This window comes from Giraffa tippelskirchi, chromosome 4 (genome assembly GCF_054371585.1).
Source record: "Giraffa tippelskirchi isolate mGirTip1 chromosome 4, T2T-mGirTip1v1.2.pri, whole genome shotgun sequence".
NCBI classification, from domain to species: domain Eukaryota; kingdom Metazoa; phylum Chordata; class Mammalia; order Artiodactyla; family Giraffidae; genus Giraffa; species Giraffa tippelskirchi.
The window spans coordinates 112,108,658-112,126,152 of record NC_137278.1 but is presented as its reverse complement, the minus strand read 5'-3'; the positions used below and the strand labels follow the sequence as shown (position 1 = coordinate 112,126,152).

At 37.7% G+C, this 17,495-nt stretch overlaps 1 protein-coding gene across 1 annotated transcript in view; it reads right to left on the bottom strand.

Annotated features, from left to right (window-relative positions):
- Window positions 1-17,495, bottom strand: part of OTOGL (otogelin like) — a 431,190-nt gene that overhangs the window by 411,531 nt on the left and 2,164 nt on the right. The window contains exon 2 of the mRNA XM_081593187.1: window positions 10,343-10,381. Coding sequence (XP_081449313.1) covers window positions 10,343-10,381 — 39 coding nt within the window. The remainder of the gene's footprint in view (window positions 1-10,342; window positions 10,382-17,495) is intronic.

Sequence of the window (17,495 nt, the reverse complement as noted above, 5' to 3'; positions counted from 1 at the left end):
TCGGTTTCTCTTTCTCTCCCTCTCACCCACCGCCCCCCCAACCCTCGCCATTCCCCTCCAGCTACTGAAATCTAAAATCCTAAAGCTATTAAATATATATTTATAGCTTATATTATACATACAGAATGTGCTTCAAGAACTTGCAACCATTCTTTCCAGTACTGTAGGGTCAACAGCTAATTAGTGACATCAAGAAATTCTAAAAAGATAAAGAGATAAATGCTATTTGAGATCAAACTCATGGCCATTGTCGATCTAGCTCAGAAGTAGAGAATGGGTTGATTCTATGACAGCAACCACCAAAGCCTAGGAACTGATAACAAAACCATCCTCAGTTTCCTTTTACAGCAGATACGGATTTTCATCATAAGTCAATGGTATTTTTTTCAAAATCATGCCTTTACTAACTGTGAGTTTAGACCCGTAAGTGGGTTTGTAAAATCATTTCAGTGGATTGGGACTAGATTTTTAATTAAGCAGAAAAGAAAAGAGCTGAAGCATAGAGAAGACAAGTAAAGAGAAAAAAGAAAACACATGTTTTAGTTGTGTGTGTGTGTGCTGGGTCCCTACACAAAATACATTTTTACATTTTAAAAATACATAGACTAGACAGGGATATAAATATATATAGCTATGTAAAAGATATAGCTGGCAAAGTCACCCAAAATACCACCACCAATCCCATGGAAGGCATTCTTCACCATATTCATGAGTATCTACAAAAATACAATTATAATAAAAAATGACTACATTTGAAAGGCCAGGGGTAACTAAAAGTTAAAATTTAAAACAAAGAAAAAGTTACTTAGTTTTGAAGACAAACTTCAAACTTAAGCTGAACTTCTCCAAATTTAATTTTCTCATGTTTAAAAAAAAAAAAATTGGAGATGATTTAAAGAATGTCTAAGCTCTCAAAATACTTGATTCTATTCTATTCTTCTGTTCTGCCAATCCCAAATCTGAGTATTGTCATTCACTTTCTTCCAATAGTAACATTAAACATTTTTCATACAAAATAAGTATGACGACTTTCTTACTTTAAGGAAGTTTCTTTTTCCCTAAAGAATGAATTTTCACTCAACACAGAAAGTGTGGAAGAAAGAAAATCACTCTGAGGCTTAACATTTGAAACAACAGTGAAAATTTTTCTAAGCAGCATAAATTATGCAATTCTTTCAGAGATTTACTTTAAACTGTAAGATAAGAACAAGTTTACAGATTACATTATATGGGGTCTTCTCCTTTGACTTATAGCTTTGAGTTATGCAGGCTATACAAATGTTTCCTGATAAAATAGAAAGCCAGTCAGTATAACACTGCAGTGTCAGCCTGTGTGTTGGCAGAAATGCCCGTTGATATTTTGGAGTGGGGGTGAATACTGGAATTCCTTTTAAACAGAGTATCAGCTGCATAATTCTCCTCTGACCTCACACCCACTTGTGCCGATCTTCCTTTTTCTCTGCCCAGGCACAGAGTGGAAAGAGATCAGAACACGATTCTTACACTCCCATTCTGCTCAACTCCAGTTCAAAGACAGAAATGATTTCCACGCAGGGTGTGGTTACACTTGTGGGATGTGAGTTTGGCCAGAGCCTGAGCATTGTTATCTCATCTGTTTTATCCACTCCCTGCGCTCTCAAAGTCCTATCTCTGATTCATTCCTTCTCAACCCTCTGAACCTTGAACAGAAAGAACTGCATTGTAGGACTAGAGCAGAGAGAAGTATCATTTAAACCCCAAGTTCTTGCTATGGTCCATAATGTGCTCCATCACCAGGCGTCTGTCTATTCCTGTGGCCTTCGCTTCTGCAACCCTCTCCTTCCTTGCACTGCCCTTCTTGTGAGCCTCAGACCCTTTCAGCATCCTCCTGCCACACAAGCTGTTCCCTCTGCCTACAAAGTTTGTCCCTCAGCTTTCTGCATGGCCTAATTCAGATCTCTACTCTACCTCTGTATCTAGAACTTCCCGGGGCCCCTCACTCCGGATCCCATATACCTTGCTCTATTTTTCTTCACAGCACTTAAGTGCTTAGTTTGATATCTTCTGCCACAAAAATGGGCTTCAGGGTCAGATGCACTTAAGTCAGAACCCTGTCTCTGCCTTTGCTCTGATCTTAGATAAATTACATAACCATATAACTTGGAATCCACTTTCTTACTGGTAAAAATAAATCATTGTATTGTTAAAATGGAATTACATGTAAAAGTTCTGAACTCAATGCCTTATTAATTTAGAACTCATGTTTCATAAGAGCAAACACTTTGTAGGTTTAAAGCTGTACTTTATCACCCAGAATACTACCAAGAAGTAGTTAAATGAGCACTCCACCTTGCAGGAAGCAAAAAGGAGAGGGACAGAAGGAGAGGGGGAAATATAGATGAAGGAAGGAGAAAGAATGATTATGTAATCAATTTAAATTATGATTATTGTTGTTCATTTTCTCCTACCAAAGTGGCTCTAAAACGTTTCTCTGAAAGAAGACATGCATGGTAAATGAATATAAACCTAACTTTTCCTAATGGACAAGAGGTCCTCATCTTCCTTCTCACCATCTGATTCCTAAAAGCTATTTAATCTTTATTTCCAATGACATATGAAAATAAAAAAATAAAGTAAAACATGGGAAATAACATACTGAAGCTCAATAGCAGTGGTATAGGTTAGACAGGCAATAGTTGACGCCCAGAGTCTAAAGAGACCTGCTAAAATGAGACAGTCCACACAGCTGAAAACCCAGACTATAAAGGTCTCCAGACAAGAGAATGAATTCTTTGCAAGTTCAGTGTTAGAGACTCTGTGGCAGGCCAGCAAGCAAAGCTCAGAATCACAGGTATCCATCAACAGCTAATGGGAAGAAGTCCAGATAGGCATGAAATCAGCATCATGGAAATCTAACAGTGGTCCTCCAGCTAAATATGAGTTCCATGAGGTCAGGGACTTTCTCTTCCATATCCACAACACCTAACCAATTCTTGGGTATTGTGCATCCTCAATGATTATTTATGGAGTGAATGAATTATGAATCAATCAAGATTATTTTTCAATTGAAGGTAACTGCTCTAACTTCTTAAACAAAAAAAAATATAACTAAGCAAGCCAGGTTCAGATTTGACTACAGAAGCAGGGCCCAAATACATCAGGTTGTAGTCTCTTCATTTTTTCCTTTGAATGACTTCATTCTCAGACTATCAACACTTCCTAGGGCTACATGTTTTGTAGACATGCATCAGGAAAATTCACACATATGAATGGGGTGGACAGGGGAATACAGAAAGCTAAGGACAAACTTTGTAGGCAGAGGGAACAGCATATGTGGCAGGAGCATGCTGGAAGGGTCTGAGGCTCACAAGGAGGGTGGAGCATGTTGCATTGCCTCTGCTTGGGACATATACCATTTTGAGCTATTCACTGGAGCACACGAGTTAAGGAAATGCAAAGCACTGATTGTCTGAAGCCTCTTAGAGAATAGCATACAGTATTCACAGTAACCACCTGTGCTGACAGAAAAGATTAGAAGGTAGGATTCACCAAAGGGAAATCTGGTTATGGTTATTTCTGAGAAAAAGTACGAGTGTGAATGAATCTGGGCTCCATAAACAATAAACGTAACATTGAGGCAGCGGGACCAGGCATGAGGGTGCCGCCCTGAATCAGGGCAGTTCTGCAGCAGGGTCCCAAGAGAGAGGTCTAGAATAGGTTCCAGTCTCTGGGAGCACTGACTGAAGTAAGGCAATCCTGGAGGTCCTGGAGTGCAACTTAGGTTAGTCATAGAAGTATGACTCAGTCAGGAGCCAACCTGATTAAGAATCATTACTAAAACTAACAAGAAAGGCAAGACTGCAGGTGTAGTTAAAGTGGGATTTGACGTTAAGCTCTCAAATGCTTCCTTTGAATGAGAATATGGTTGGCTTTGGTGAAGTTGAAAAGGTGGTAGCTTTCATTGATAAATTAAGAGTATGTGGGGTATTTCCACTCCAGTATTCTTGTATGGGGGCTTCCCTGGTAGCTTAGCTGGTAAAGAGTCCACCTGCAATGCAGGAGACCCTGGTTCAATTCCTGGGTTGGAAAGTTCCCCTGGAGAAGGGATAGGCTACCCACGCCAGTATTCTTGGGCTTCCCTGGTGGCTCAGATGGTAAAGAATCTGCCTGCAATGCAGAAGACCTGGGTTTGATCCCTGGGATGGGAAGATCCCCTGGAGGAGGGCATGGCAACCCACTCCAGTATTCTTGCCTGGAGAATCCCCATGAACAGAGGAGCCTGGCGGGCTATAGACCATGGGGCTGCAAAGAGTCAGACATGACTAAGCACAACACATGTTTCTGAATTAGTGAACAAAATTCTATTTTATTGCAATCTTCTGATTAGGCTACATGATTTACTTTAATCAGAGATTTGCAGATGCAGAGGCCTGAGGTTTGGTACATGCAGATTATACATGTGACAATGAAAAAAAAACATTCCAAACTTGGGCTGTCTCCCTTAATTATAATTATAGATAGCCTACTTTACACTGTCATTCTGAAGAAGACCCAGAATATCTTTTCATCAGTTTGAAAACTCTATCATAATAGTGTAACTTTGTGTTACATTCACTGCTTAACCAATGAAAAGCTCAGGGTAAACAGTGACACAACATTCTTACCATGAGAAGACAATGAACTTTCTTCTGGACTTATGGATTAATAGACTTGGTTATACATAATAATTTTGGCTCACCTACTTAAATGGTGCTTTGATTATGTAAGATAATAAAAATTTTAATCATGTTTCTAGGTTACCACATATGTTTATCTTTGTTTGGATTATGATATATGACCTGCTTTAACTATTCAGTTAAGAGACATTATGTTTATAAGTATGTGTTTACAGTAAAATTGCTTAGATGAATCTATAATAGGCTCTGATTCTAATACTGAGAATTTTTATTTAATGTGCTTTCTTCTTATTCTTCTTTGCAAAAAAATTCATTTAGGGGGAAAATGTTATCATTTTAAAAGGGTAAAATTACCTATTGATTTTTCACATTTTTATAATGTAACCAATGGTTACATTTTAAAATGTAACCAAAACCTCTTTTTAAGCACTATTTTTGTCTTTCTTTTTTTAAAAAAAATGTATCATTTTAGAGAATATTTATCTTGTAATTCCAATGTATAATCCAGAAGTAATATTGATGAATCTGCTCAAGACAAAGCCTTAGTGCTGTATGATGAAAAGACTATAGGTAATGGATGCTTTACAGAAACAAGAGATCTAAAGTTTAACCAAAAGCTCAAGGGCAAAAAAGAGGCACAAGTTAGGGATAATGTTATGTTCAGAAGCATATTGGTATATTTTAGAACTGACCAAATATGCAAAATGAACTGTAAAATCACTCCAAAAGGTTTAGAGCTTCATTCTTTGAAAATAATACATTACGCTATTTAATGATTTGTGTATTTTTCTGTATGTATGCATTATACTTTAATTTAAAAAGCTTACTTAATAATTTTACATGCTCTAACACATACAATTGTGTTTGAGCAAGTTTGAGCAAGTCCCCTTGGATTGCAAGGAGATCAAACCAGTCAATCCTAAAGGAAATCAGTCCTGAATATTCATTGGCAGGACTGATGCTGAAGCTGACACTCCAATACTTTGGCCACCTGATATGAAGAACTGACTCACTGGAAAAGACCCTGATGCTGGGAAAGATTGAAGACAGGAGGAGAAGGGGACGACAGAGGATGGGATGGTTGGATGGCATCACTGACTCGATGGACATGAGTTTGAGCAAGCTCTGGGAGTTGGTGATGGACAGGGAAGCCTGGCATGCTGCAGTCCATGGGGTCACAAAGAGTCGGACACGACTGAGCAACTGAACTGAACTGAACACATATATTAGGCACCTGATACGATGAATTCTAAACTACCAACACAAAAAAGTAAAACTCACTGTTATTTTATGTTTATCTCAACATGCAGCTCTTAATTCATGGCAAGGGCTGCCTGTTTCTATTAATGATTTATAATGTGTTAGCATGTATTAAAAGTTAAATGAAGATAATAACTGTAAAGTCAAGATTTCTGTCACTTTCAAGTGGCCTGATCTAATAAGTTCTGGAAACTCTAGTTATTCAATGCTTACATATGCTTACTAGACACCAGCACTGATATACTAGACTGAAGATTATTACAGCTTTATCTGTAGAGATATGGACCCTGGCCTTTCAGGTTTTCAATTGCATAGTGACTTCTACCAAGGCATATACGTTACACAGTGCCTCTGGGTGTGTATGCGTATGTGTGCATGTAATGAGAAAGAGAGAGACAGAAGGCAGTTTTTTTTCCCCAGTGAGTCAGTGGTGTTGGGTCAGTAAAATTAACATTACTATCTCACCCATTAGGTGGAAACAAGTTCACACACCAATGGGTGTGTGTGTGTGTTGATACCTGGTGAAGCCTTCATCCAAATATACAAATTATATTAGTTTTCCTAAAAAATATTTAACAAATATTAAATAGTCTTTTCCTTATTTGTACAATAATATGTGATCATCTACATCTGGCGTTCAATGTTTTATGCAGCAGAGAAAGATGAGAATACCACAATTTAGGGTGAAGGGTCACAAACTGGTGGCTCACAGCGAAAATCTATCCAGCAGATAGATTTGTTTAACAAACACTATTATTTTTAAAACTCCCAGTATTAAATAATTTGGAGGTTTTGTAAAAAATCTACATTAGAAGTTTGTCTCAACAAACAAAAGCTCTGGATATACTGGAAACTCATTATTACATGGCTTGAGCTAAGTGTTGCTTGACTCTTCAGTTCAAGACTGTCTCCGTGCTATGCATACCCTGCTTCATCCACGTAACCTTGCCTGGCTTCTGGAGACACATGAGGTTGCAATCTTTGGTTTCCAGGGAGAGTCTAATTTATTTTGGTAAATTCAGTTCAGTTCAGTTCAGTTCAGTCACTCAGTCATGTCGGATTCCTTGCGTCCCTATGAATCACAGCACACCAGGCCTCCCTGTCCATCACCAACTCCCGGAGTTTACCCAAACTCATGTCCATCGAGTCGGTGATGCCATCCAGCCATCTCATCCTCTGTCGTCCCCTCCTTCTCCTGCTCCCAATCCTTTCCAGCATCAGGGTCTTTTCCAATGAGTCAACTCTTCGCATGAGGTGGCCAAGGTACTGGAGTTTCAGCTTCAACATCAGTCCTTCCAATGAACATCCAAGGCTGATCTCCTTTAGGATGGACTGGATGGATCTCCTTGCAGTCCAAGGGACTCTCAAGAGTCTTCTCCAACATCACAGTTCAAAAGCATCAATTCTTCAGCGCTCAGCTTTCTTTATACTCCAACTCTCACATCCATACATGACTATTGGAAAAACCATAGCCTTGACTAGATGGACCTTTGTTGGCAAAGTAATGTCTCTGCTTTTTAATATGCTATCTAGGTTGGTCATAACCTTCCTTCCAAGGAGTAAGCATCTTTTAATTACATGGCTGCAATCACCATCTGCAGTGATTTTGGAGCCCCAAAAAATAAAGTCTGACACTGTTTCCACTGTTTCCCCATCTACTTCCCATGAACTGATGGGACCAGATGCCATGATCTTAGTTTTCTGAATGATGAGCTTTAAGCCAACTTTTTCACTCTCCTCTCTCACTTTTATCAAGAGGCTCTTTAGTTCCTCTTCGCTTTCTGCCATTAGGGTGATGTCATCTGCATATCTGAGGTTATTGATATTTCTCCCGGCAATCTAGATTCCAGCTTGTGCTTCTTCCAGCCCAGCGTTTCTCATGATGTCCTCTGCATATAAGTTAAATAAGCAGGGTGACAATATACAGCCTTGACAGACTCCTTTTCCTATTTGGAACCAGTCTGTTGTTCCATGTCCAGTTCTAACTGTTGCTTCCTGACCTGCATACAGATTTCTCAAGAGGCAGGTCAGGTGGTCTGGTATTCCCAGCTCTTTCAGAATTTTCCACAGCTTATTGTGATCCACACAGTCAAAGGCTGTAGCATAGTCAATAAAGCAGAAATAGATGTTTTTCTGGAACTCTCTTGCTTTTTCCATGATTCAGCGGATGCTGGCAATTTGATCTCTGGCTCCTCCGCCTTTTCTAAATCCAGCTTGAATATCTGGAAGTTCATGGTTCGCATGTTGCTGAAGCCTGGCTTGGAGAATTTTGAGCATTACTTTACTAGCATGTGAGATGAGTGCAATTGTGCGATAGTTTGAGCATTCTTTGGCATTGCCTTTCTTTGGGATTGGAATGAAAACTGACCTTTTCCAGTCCTGTTGCCGCTGCTGAGTTTCCCAAATTTGCTGACATATTGAGTGCAGCACTTTCACAGCATCATCTTTGAGGATTTAAAATAGCTCAACTGGAATTCCATCACCTCCACTAGCTTTGTTCGTAGTGATGCTTTCTAAGGCCCACTTGACTTCACATTCCAGGATATCTGGCTCTAGGTGAGTGATCACACTATCGTGATTATCTGGGTCATGAAGATCTTTTTTGTACAGTTCTTCTGTGTATTCTTGCCACCTCTTCTTAATATCTTCTGCTTCTGTTAGGTCCATACCATTTCTGTCCTTTATCGAGCCCATCTTTGCATGAAATGTTCCTTTGGTATCTCTAGTTTTCTTGTAGAGATCTCTAGTCTTTCCCATTCTACTGTTTTCCTCTATTTCTTTGCGTTGATCACTGAGGAAGGCTTTCCTATCTCTCCTTGCTATTCTTTGGAACTCTGCATTCAAATGGGAATATCTTTCCTTTTCTCCTTTGCTTTTCGCTTCTCCTTTCACAGCTCTTTGTAAGGCCTCCTCAGATAGCCATTTTGCTTTTTTGCATTTCTTTTCCATGGGGATGGTCTTGATCCCTGTCTCCTGTACAATGTCACAAACCTCCACCCATAGTTCATCAGGCACTCTGTCTGTCAGATCTAGTCCCTTAAATCGAGCTCTCATTTCCACTGTATAATCATAAGAGATTTGATTTAGGTCATACCTGTATGGTCTAGTGGTTTTCCTACTTTCTTCAATTTAAGTCTGAATTTGGCAATAAGGAGTTCATGATCTGAGCCACAGTCAGCTCTCGGTCTTGTTTTGGCTGACTGTATAGAGTTTCTCCATCTTTGGCTGCAAAGAATGCAATCAATCTGATTTCGGTGTTGACCATCTGGTGATATCCATGTGTAGTGTCTTCTTCTCTATTTCCTTCCCCCTATAGGCTCCTCCAGCCAAGAATACTGGAATGGGTTGTCATGCCCTCCTCTAGGGGATCTTCCCCACCCAGGGATCAAACCCACATCTCCTGTGTCTCCTGTATTAAAGGCAGATTCTTTACCCACTGAGCCACCTGGGAAGCCCATAGTGGAGCGTATTGATATCTTAACTAAAGTATTCTGTTTATTAGATTTCAAAATGATCCTTTGTAAGTGTCTTACAACACTGTAAACAGAAACAAAACAAAATCCTTTTCATTAGTTATTTTTCAACCAAAGAGTCAAGTATTTCTATTTAATCATATATAAATAGAAATAGGCTTACCATATTTTTAAAATATATAAGTTCACATGTCCATATAATTATTTACCGCTTTACTAGAAAAAGCAGTCTTAACAATAGTTGACAATGTTATCTTCATATACAAAGTGTAGCATATTTCCATGAAGGTAGCCCAAGATCAAGGCACCCAGCCATGAGCTTGTGGAAGTATCTAGGTGTATTCATATATTCTGCCTCTTATATTATTAAACATGATTTTAAAAAATAAAAGCAATCTTTTGGGTTTTTTCTTAAAGCATGTAGGAGAAGTTCTCAGTATTGAATCATGATGGGAAAACATAAAGAAGTTATTTTTGCTACTGACATCCAGTATTATTATTATGTCTACTATAAAATTCCTATTTGTTTAAACACCAGATGCAGGGGAAAACCAATCATATGAACATTTCACACACTGTCCATATTTATGGTAACTTTAAACTCAGAAATTTATACAACAGTCTACTGAAAGACAGATGTAGTATTCAAGTTTTACCTTAAGGCATTTTCCTGAGGCTGAGTTAGAAACAAGTTCTGCTATGGAAACACTGAGGCATCCTTAGCTAATGTTGGTGAATGTAGCCTGCTGTATTTAAAAAGTAAGCAATTTTTGTCTCCTTATAAGGATGCAGGAGATTAACATCTAAATTTTTAAAAATAGCTTCAAGATCTATTTAATGTGCATAGAAAGAGAGCTACATGTTTACGTGCCGATACAAATATTTTAATAAAGTAATTTCACCAAATGAGACATTTTAGAAGTAATAGCATTAAGTAAAACATTACCAACCTACCTTGAGATGTTATTATGATCTTTCTCCATAAAGGTAAATCTGTGTGAAAAGAAAAGAAAAAAACTCTTTGTACCAATTAAAGCTTTGGGAAAGAGTTTGAGAAATTTACCATTTATTGTCTACTACCTCTTACAAAGATGGTTCTACCACAAACGTTGAGTAGCCTTCAGCTGTTTGTCCAGGAATAGGAATGTGTAATGATTTAAAATTCTCCCAATGCCCCATGCCACCTGTACTTGATGACTTAAATTGTGAGTAGGATGTTGATTGTGGCAAGAACAAGAATAATTTAGCAGGCTCTGTAGGGAACTGAATGTGTGACAGAACTCTAACCAGCTTAGTCCACAGGCTAAGGCTACATAAAACTGCTTATCCAAATAGTATATAATTTAAATTTTCCCTTCAAACCAGATCATCCCAGTCTTACCATCTCTTCCACCATTCCACAAGGTTTTTACTAGTAATTTTTTCTCCGTATAAAATAGAATAGGATCTTCTGAAAACTCTGTCTTCAATCATATCAGGAGCCATCTGCCCTTTGCTACAAATACATATGCCAGTTCAGCCTCTTCACCTTTGGTTTAACATGGTTCACCCACTCATACCCACAGACCCAAATGTGGGAACACCCAGAAGCTGGAAAGACAGGTAATAATAAATGTCTGTTAGAGCTTTTTGCATAAACTCTGTCCTCTCTATGTTCCACATTACTACCCTCTGAACAAAGATTGTTATATTATTTTTTGTGGATAAGAGTACACAAAAGGTATTTAAACAGTTTTGCTGACTTAATAAAAGAAAATAGGGAATTTCATGCCTTAGAGTGGTTCCTAAATTTTAGTATGCCTAAGAAGTCACCTGGCGGGGGGTGGAGGGGTTGCTAAAACACAGATTCTTAGGCTCCATCCTAAGAGTTTCTGTCTCAGGAAGTCTGGGTTGGACCCCCAAATTTGTAATTTTAACCAGTCCCCAGGTGATGCTGATGCTGCAAGTCTTAATATTACACAGTGAGAACTATTAACTTAGATCATAAGGATGTATTACTACAAGACTCTATGGTGCTCCATTCTGATACGCATAAATCCCTTTTCTACTACTAGCCTAGTTCTTGTTCTCACTATGATAGAAATGCTACCTAGGATTTAACACAAATGTGGCAAGACTATAAAAATAAATTGATTTCTCCAAATTAGACAAGAAAATTTGTTATTTTACAGTAGTGATGATGTGTGCTAATTGGGGCGGGGGGGTGGAATGGCACAGTTTGAAAAGAGGGGAAACTGGAGGGTGTTTCTGGGAACAAACAACGAGGGTGGAGTTGCCAGCGGCAAAAATAGGACAGCTCTGCTCAGAAGCTATGCTGCCTGGCAGCTTTAAAAGGGTGAACCTGAATTTTCTCCTCACCCAAAGACAGATGTAGCTGCTCTGCCATCTCCCCAGTTCTCTGTCCTCTGAAACAAGGAGGGCCCTTAGCCTAAGCTCTCTCCATTCTGTGGGGAAGGCAGGAATCATATTCTTCTTTGCTATTTCGCCTAAGCTTTAATATAATTTAAGAAAAGTTGATTTTCAGTGCCATTCACTGAGCCCAAAATGCCATAGTGTAACAGCATCAACGAAAAATGACCCAGTTAGAGGTCTAAAGAACATGTGAAAAATCATGTTAGGGATTAATCTGCTTTCATTGCAAAGAAGGCAAATGCACATTCAATGAGAACTTAATGTAGCAAGCAGCAAAAAGGGCTCAGTGGAAGTGAGCAATCAAAATGCCCGTATTTAGATAGAAAGTTTCTTCTTTTATTTAGAAAAAAGTCTCCAATTCTAGGTAGAGCTCAATGTTTCTCAAATTTGAATTGCTTTCTCATGTAAGAAGTTGGAATTGTTCTTACGTATAACATTTTTAAAAATTCTTTTATGTTGAATAAAATGCCTAGACCAGCAGCTTCAGCAAGTTATGCATATAAAGGAAAAGGGTTTTCAATAAAATCTGAGGGAAGCAATCCCTGCTTAATCTGTCTTCAAGACTAAAAGGTCTTTCAGGCTTCTCCGATCAAACCCTTTGGTAGCTATACATAAAAAAAAATGGCCATTTTGCAATTTGACCTTGCCTTCAATGAGTTTTTAATTTGTCATTAAATTTGTTCTTTTTTTAATTCTTTCTCCTGTAAAATGGAAATTGTATCTAAAAACTTAATATAGATCAAACATTTTTGACACAAACACTTCATGATACTTAACACTACAATCTTGTGACCACATCTGGAACCAGGTAATTCAGCTTGTCTGTCAGTGTCACTAGGTTTGACAGCTGTGTTAATAGGTGATATCTATGTTAATAGGTTAACAGGTGATCAGGGGTCTCCACTGCAAAGATAAGGTTTTTACCCTTTGCAAGTAATTCACTGGAAGTAAGTTTTTATTCTCTGTGTAATTATGTTAGCAATTTGATACACAGTCAAGGTTTATTTGTTTCTGTTTCCAATTTTAGAATTTTTCTTTTTAAATTAATTGTGTTTCTAATATATAAAATATTTAAATGATTTAAAAGCTAAGTTAAATTGAAAAGCATACTTTGGGACTGGTGTTACATAATAGGATTTGTTCAGTGATTTTCAATTTTGATAAAACAATCTACTCTTTTTAGCTTATAAAAACAAAATATATCTAGAGAAGAAATGACAAACTGTTGACAAAATTTGCTCAGAAGCTAATTCTAGTTTGATCAGTTGAGTGCTTTAAACTTAAACTAGTTTCTAACACTCAAAAAATAGGAAATGTCACTTAAATTTTGGATTTCCAGCTTCTCAAGGAAAAAACAGATGATGTGGCAAGTCTGAGCCATCCAGAAAGTGCATGAGATAGGTTACCTGCTTCCCAGGTCACCACAGTCTCCCTGTTACATCCCAACTCTGAGGCTGTCACTCGCATTCACTGACTTACTCTTGGTCTGCCCCCTTCATTATATTCCCTACATAATCTGACAGACACTTCAATTTTCTATTCTGGACTTGCCTCAAATATAAAATGGAAATAACAACTGCACTCACCCCATATAGTTGTGAGAAATAAATATTTTAATTCATGAAAGGACTTAGAAACTGCCTCATAGATGCTATCCAGTATTACTGGAGTCAGGTTGTAGAACATATTGAAATCCCAAAACTGATAATTTAGGCAAAAAGTTCTTAGACTTAGACCATGATGTGAAGAAATTCTCAAGTTAGGGTAAACTGTTAGGCTCAATGCTATGTAAATAAATTACTGAGAGGTTCTTTTCTAGATATAGACCAAAAATCATGGACAAAACCACCTGGAGTTCTCAGGTAGCACATTATTAATATCTGCTGCTATATATTTTCAAAATGATGTTTCTACTTGCTCATCATCTTTTACACCATTTATCTACCCAACTATTCCCTTACAGTCACATTTGCTCAAATCTTCGTTTGCTCAAAGGTCGTGTTACTGCTTTTTCCTCTTCACACACTATCTCTGGGCCACCTGCCCCTCCAGGACTGAAATCATCTTCACTTGAGCTCTGAAAACCTTCAGAAAGCAATTTATTCATCTTTACATTATCCAGCCCCAAAGTCTCCATCTGGGGATAGGAGATATCTGCACGTGTTGCTTAAATTGAACTGAATTTATAGGGAACATGGCCTAACCAATTGAAAAATTCCTTCTATCTGCAGCTTCCACAGCATGGAACTTCTCATAATCTTTGTGTTCTTATATGAAATTAAATCACTATTCTATGATGGCTGATTTTCCAGATTTACTAAGTAAAAATACAGAATGTCCAGTTTGATTAGATTGTCAAATAGATAACAAAATTTTTGCTAAGACTATTTCACATGAAATGCTAGAGACATACCGATGCCAAAGCATTCACTTATTTTCATTTGAAATTCAAATTTAATGAAGTCTCTTGTGTTTTATCTGGTAACCCTAACATGAGAGGCACTTTATCTTTGCTTACCCTTAACATTTACTAACTTATGCCATTTATGCATGTTCACTATTGTTTCAAGTATCTATCACAGGAAGTTTCAATAAATGCCTTTTATAATGATAATCACTGGGGTTTCCTCTTGGATTTAGGTACTATCTAAACAAAGCCAAATATGCTATAAAATGGAGATAATAAATACCTGAGTAATTTTTTTGTATTTATGGAAGATTTATATGCAAACTTAGTAATTATTTCTATCTCAGCATTTCTAATAAACCTTGTTGGTCGGCTGCGAGGTTTACTGTTCTCAGAACATGTTCTGTAACTTTTTAATACAAGTTTTCATTCCCTAATGATATGGAGAAATTACTGTACTCTAAGACACACTGGGAGACTGAATCGGAAACAGGGCATCAAAGCTCCAGCTGTATGAGAGCTTTGCAAGAATAAGGCCTGGCAAGAGACAATGGTAAACATGCTCATCACCTAATATGGGAACATAATTCCAATTCTTTCACATGATTTGGCTCCTGACTACTCTGTAAACAAGTATAATGTACATGATCATGGATTCTCAGGCTTCTAGAAAAGAGACAAACTTATAGTTGTATCTGCAGAATCCATTTAATTAGACATTTTAAAATATTTTCTGAAAAAACAAATAAAAGTTAATGCACGCTCTATAAAATACAAGATGCCACTTCACCCTACCATGACTTAGATTCTTAGTATGCTGAATGTGAGTCACTAAAAGCCATTCAGATCATTTGGACCACAGCAAATTCAGTCATTCAAAACTCAGTATTCCAGTTACAAATTAGGCTTCCATCGAGTCATATAAACAGGGAATCCCATGGTGGTCCAGGGGTTAGGACTTTGAGCTTTCACTGCCATGGGCCCTGATTCAATCCCCAGTTAGAGAACTAAGATCCTGAAAGCCATGTGGGGTGGCAAGAAAGAAAACTGTGGAACAATTTTTTTTTCAGCTACACAGAGTTTGTTTCCATTATGGAGTGGACATGTCTAGTTGTAACAGTCCAATATTTTGTGTATCTTATAGTAACAATACCCTGACTTTCCCTGGGAAGCCACTCTTCCTGTATTGTCAGTACGCATACCCCAATCACAGTTCTCAGTTCTAAGGAAGGATAAATGCCATAGAACTGATCCATCAGTGCACATCATCCTCCTGTCCATCATGAACTATTTAGAGGTGAACATGGAACCCAAGATAGGCCAATGAGATTCAAGTGCCCACTAAGTTTTAAATCCAATGGATGAAAACAGATGCCCCCAAGAAAAAACACTATAAAATTTCAGAAAATTAGGAAAAAGGTTCTGGGAGGAAATATCTGGTCAAAACCAAAGGATCAAGAAATAGAATGACTTTGGACTTCTCCACAGCTAACGTGGTCACTCAGCAGTAAAGAATTTGCCTGCCAATGAAGGAAACACGGGTTTGATCGCTGAGTTGGGAAGATCCCCTGGAGGAGGAAATGGCAACCCACTCTAGTATTCTTGGCTAGGAAATCCCATGGACAGAGGAGCCTGGAGGGCTACAGTCCATGGGGTTGCAAAGAGTCAGACATGATTTAGTGAGTAAACAACAACAAAAGCTAACCTAGATGTAAACAACAACAAAAGCTAACTACAAGATGTTGGGGCAACACCTTCAAAGTTTTTTTAAAAAATTATTTTCAATGAAGAATGATATAGCATACCAAACTAATTAGTTGAGAGGGCAGAATACAGATATTTTAAACAGGCAAGATATGAAAACTTTACCTTTTGTGCACTCTTTCTCAAGGAGCTATCAGAAGATGTGATCCTCCAGAATGAGGAAGATTTATATGCAAACTTAGTAATTATTTCTATCTCAGCATTTCTAATAAAGATTGTTGGTTGGCTGTGAGATTTATTGTCCTCAGAACATGTTCTGTAACTTTTTAATATGAGTTTTCATTCCCTAATAATATGGAGAAATAATTATACTCTAAGACAATTTCTTGGGAATAAACCAAGAAACAGAAAGCCACAGCACATTAAGAACAGATTCAAGATTCCAGTGAAGAAAAGCCCTAGAACGATAGTTGTCTCCCTGGTAGAGCTAACAAGTCCAGATTAGGGCAAGACAGAAGACTCCAGGAGAGATTACGTCAGGAGCACAGAAATGAAAAGGACACTTAATCCATCAGAAGGTATCAAGAAGCTGAAAATTACAGAATATTTCATGTATCTAAAAGTACTGAGTTATTTGGATAGTGTTAGAGAACTGATTTTGAATTCATGAAAAGAACATTCTAGCTTGAATGACACAATGCCAATACTTAATAAAATTGGCAATTTCATATACTTCAGCTCAGCAGAAAGCAAAGGGATCAAAAAGTCAAAAAGTATCTTCAGAGGAAAAGGTTGTGCAGAAGGGAAATGTAATACTAGATATTTTACAAACCTCAGTTATGACTAACATTTTCATAGTCATAATAATGGAAACAACGAATAGTGACTTAATTAGAATAAAAGTATAAGGATATTGCTAAACTCAGTATTCAGAAGGAAGTCCTGTGTGTAGTAAGTATGAAGAAGATAAAAAAAGAAATTAAATCTTCATCTTTTAAAGTGACTGGTAAATAAATAAAGCCTAAATCTGAAAAATCAGGAAGTAGCTATATAAGCTTATTATTATATAAAGCTTGGTATCCAAGGAATAAGATGAAAGACTGAAAAGTAATAGACAGCAGGCTGGCAATTTCAAAGATTCAAGAAAGAGATAATGAATGAGGATCCTAAGACATAGGCTGAGAAAGTGAAGGGAAAGAGGGAATGAGAGAAATTAACAGGATTGTATAAATAGCTACTGGTGATTAATTAGAACCCCACATTTCTGGTTTGATCCATTAGACAGATGATGCAGTTACTCACTGAGTCAGGATATAGGAGGAAGAGTAAACACTGGAGTAAGGGGATACAGTATTGGATATGTTACATCTGAGGAACATGGAGGACAAACAGATGGGAATATCATAAAAGCAATGAAAATATGAGTCTAGTAACTCAAGAGTCCATCACAGTCCAGAGTAGCAGATGTGACTCCATGCACTGTGACTGGCTTGAGGCCAGAGGGAAACCTACCTTACTGACATATGAATCCCAGCATCTGGCACAAATAGTGCCTAACATGATTACTTATTCATGCATTCACTC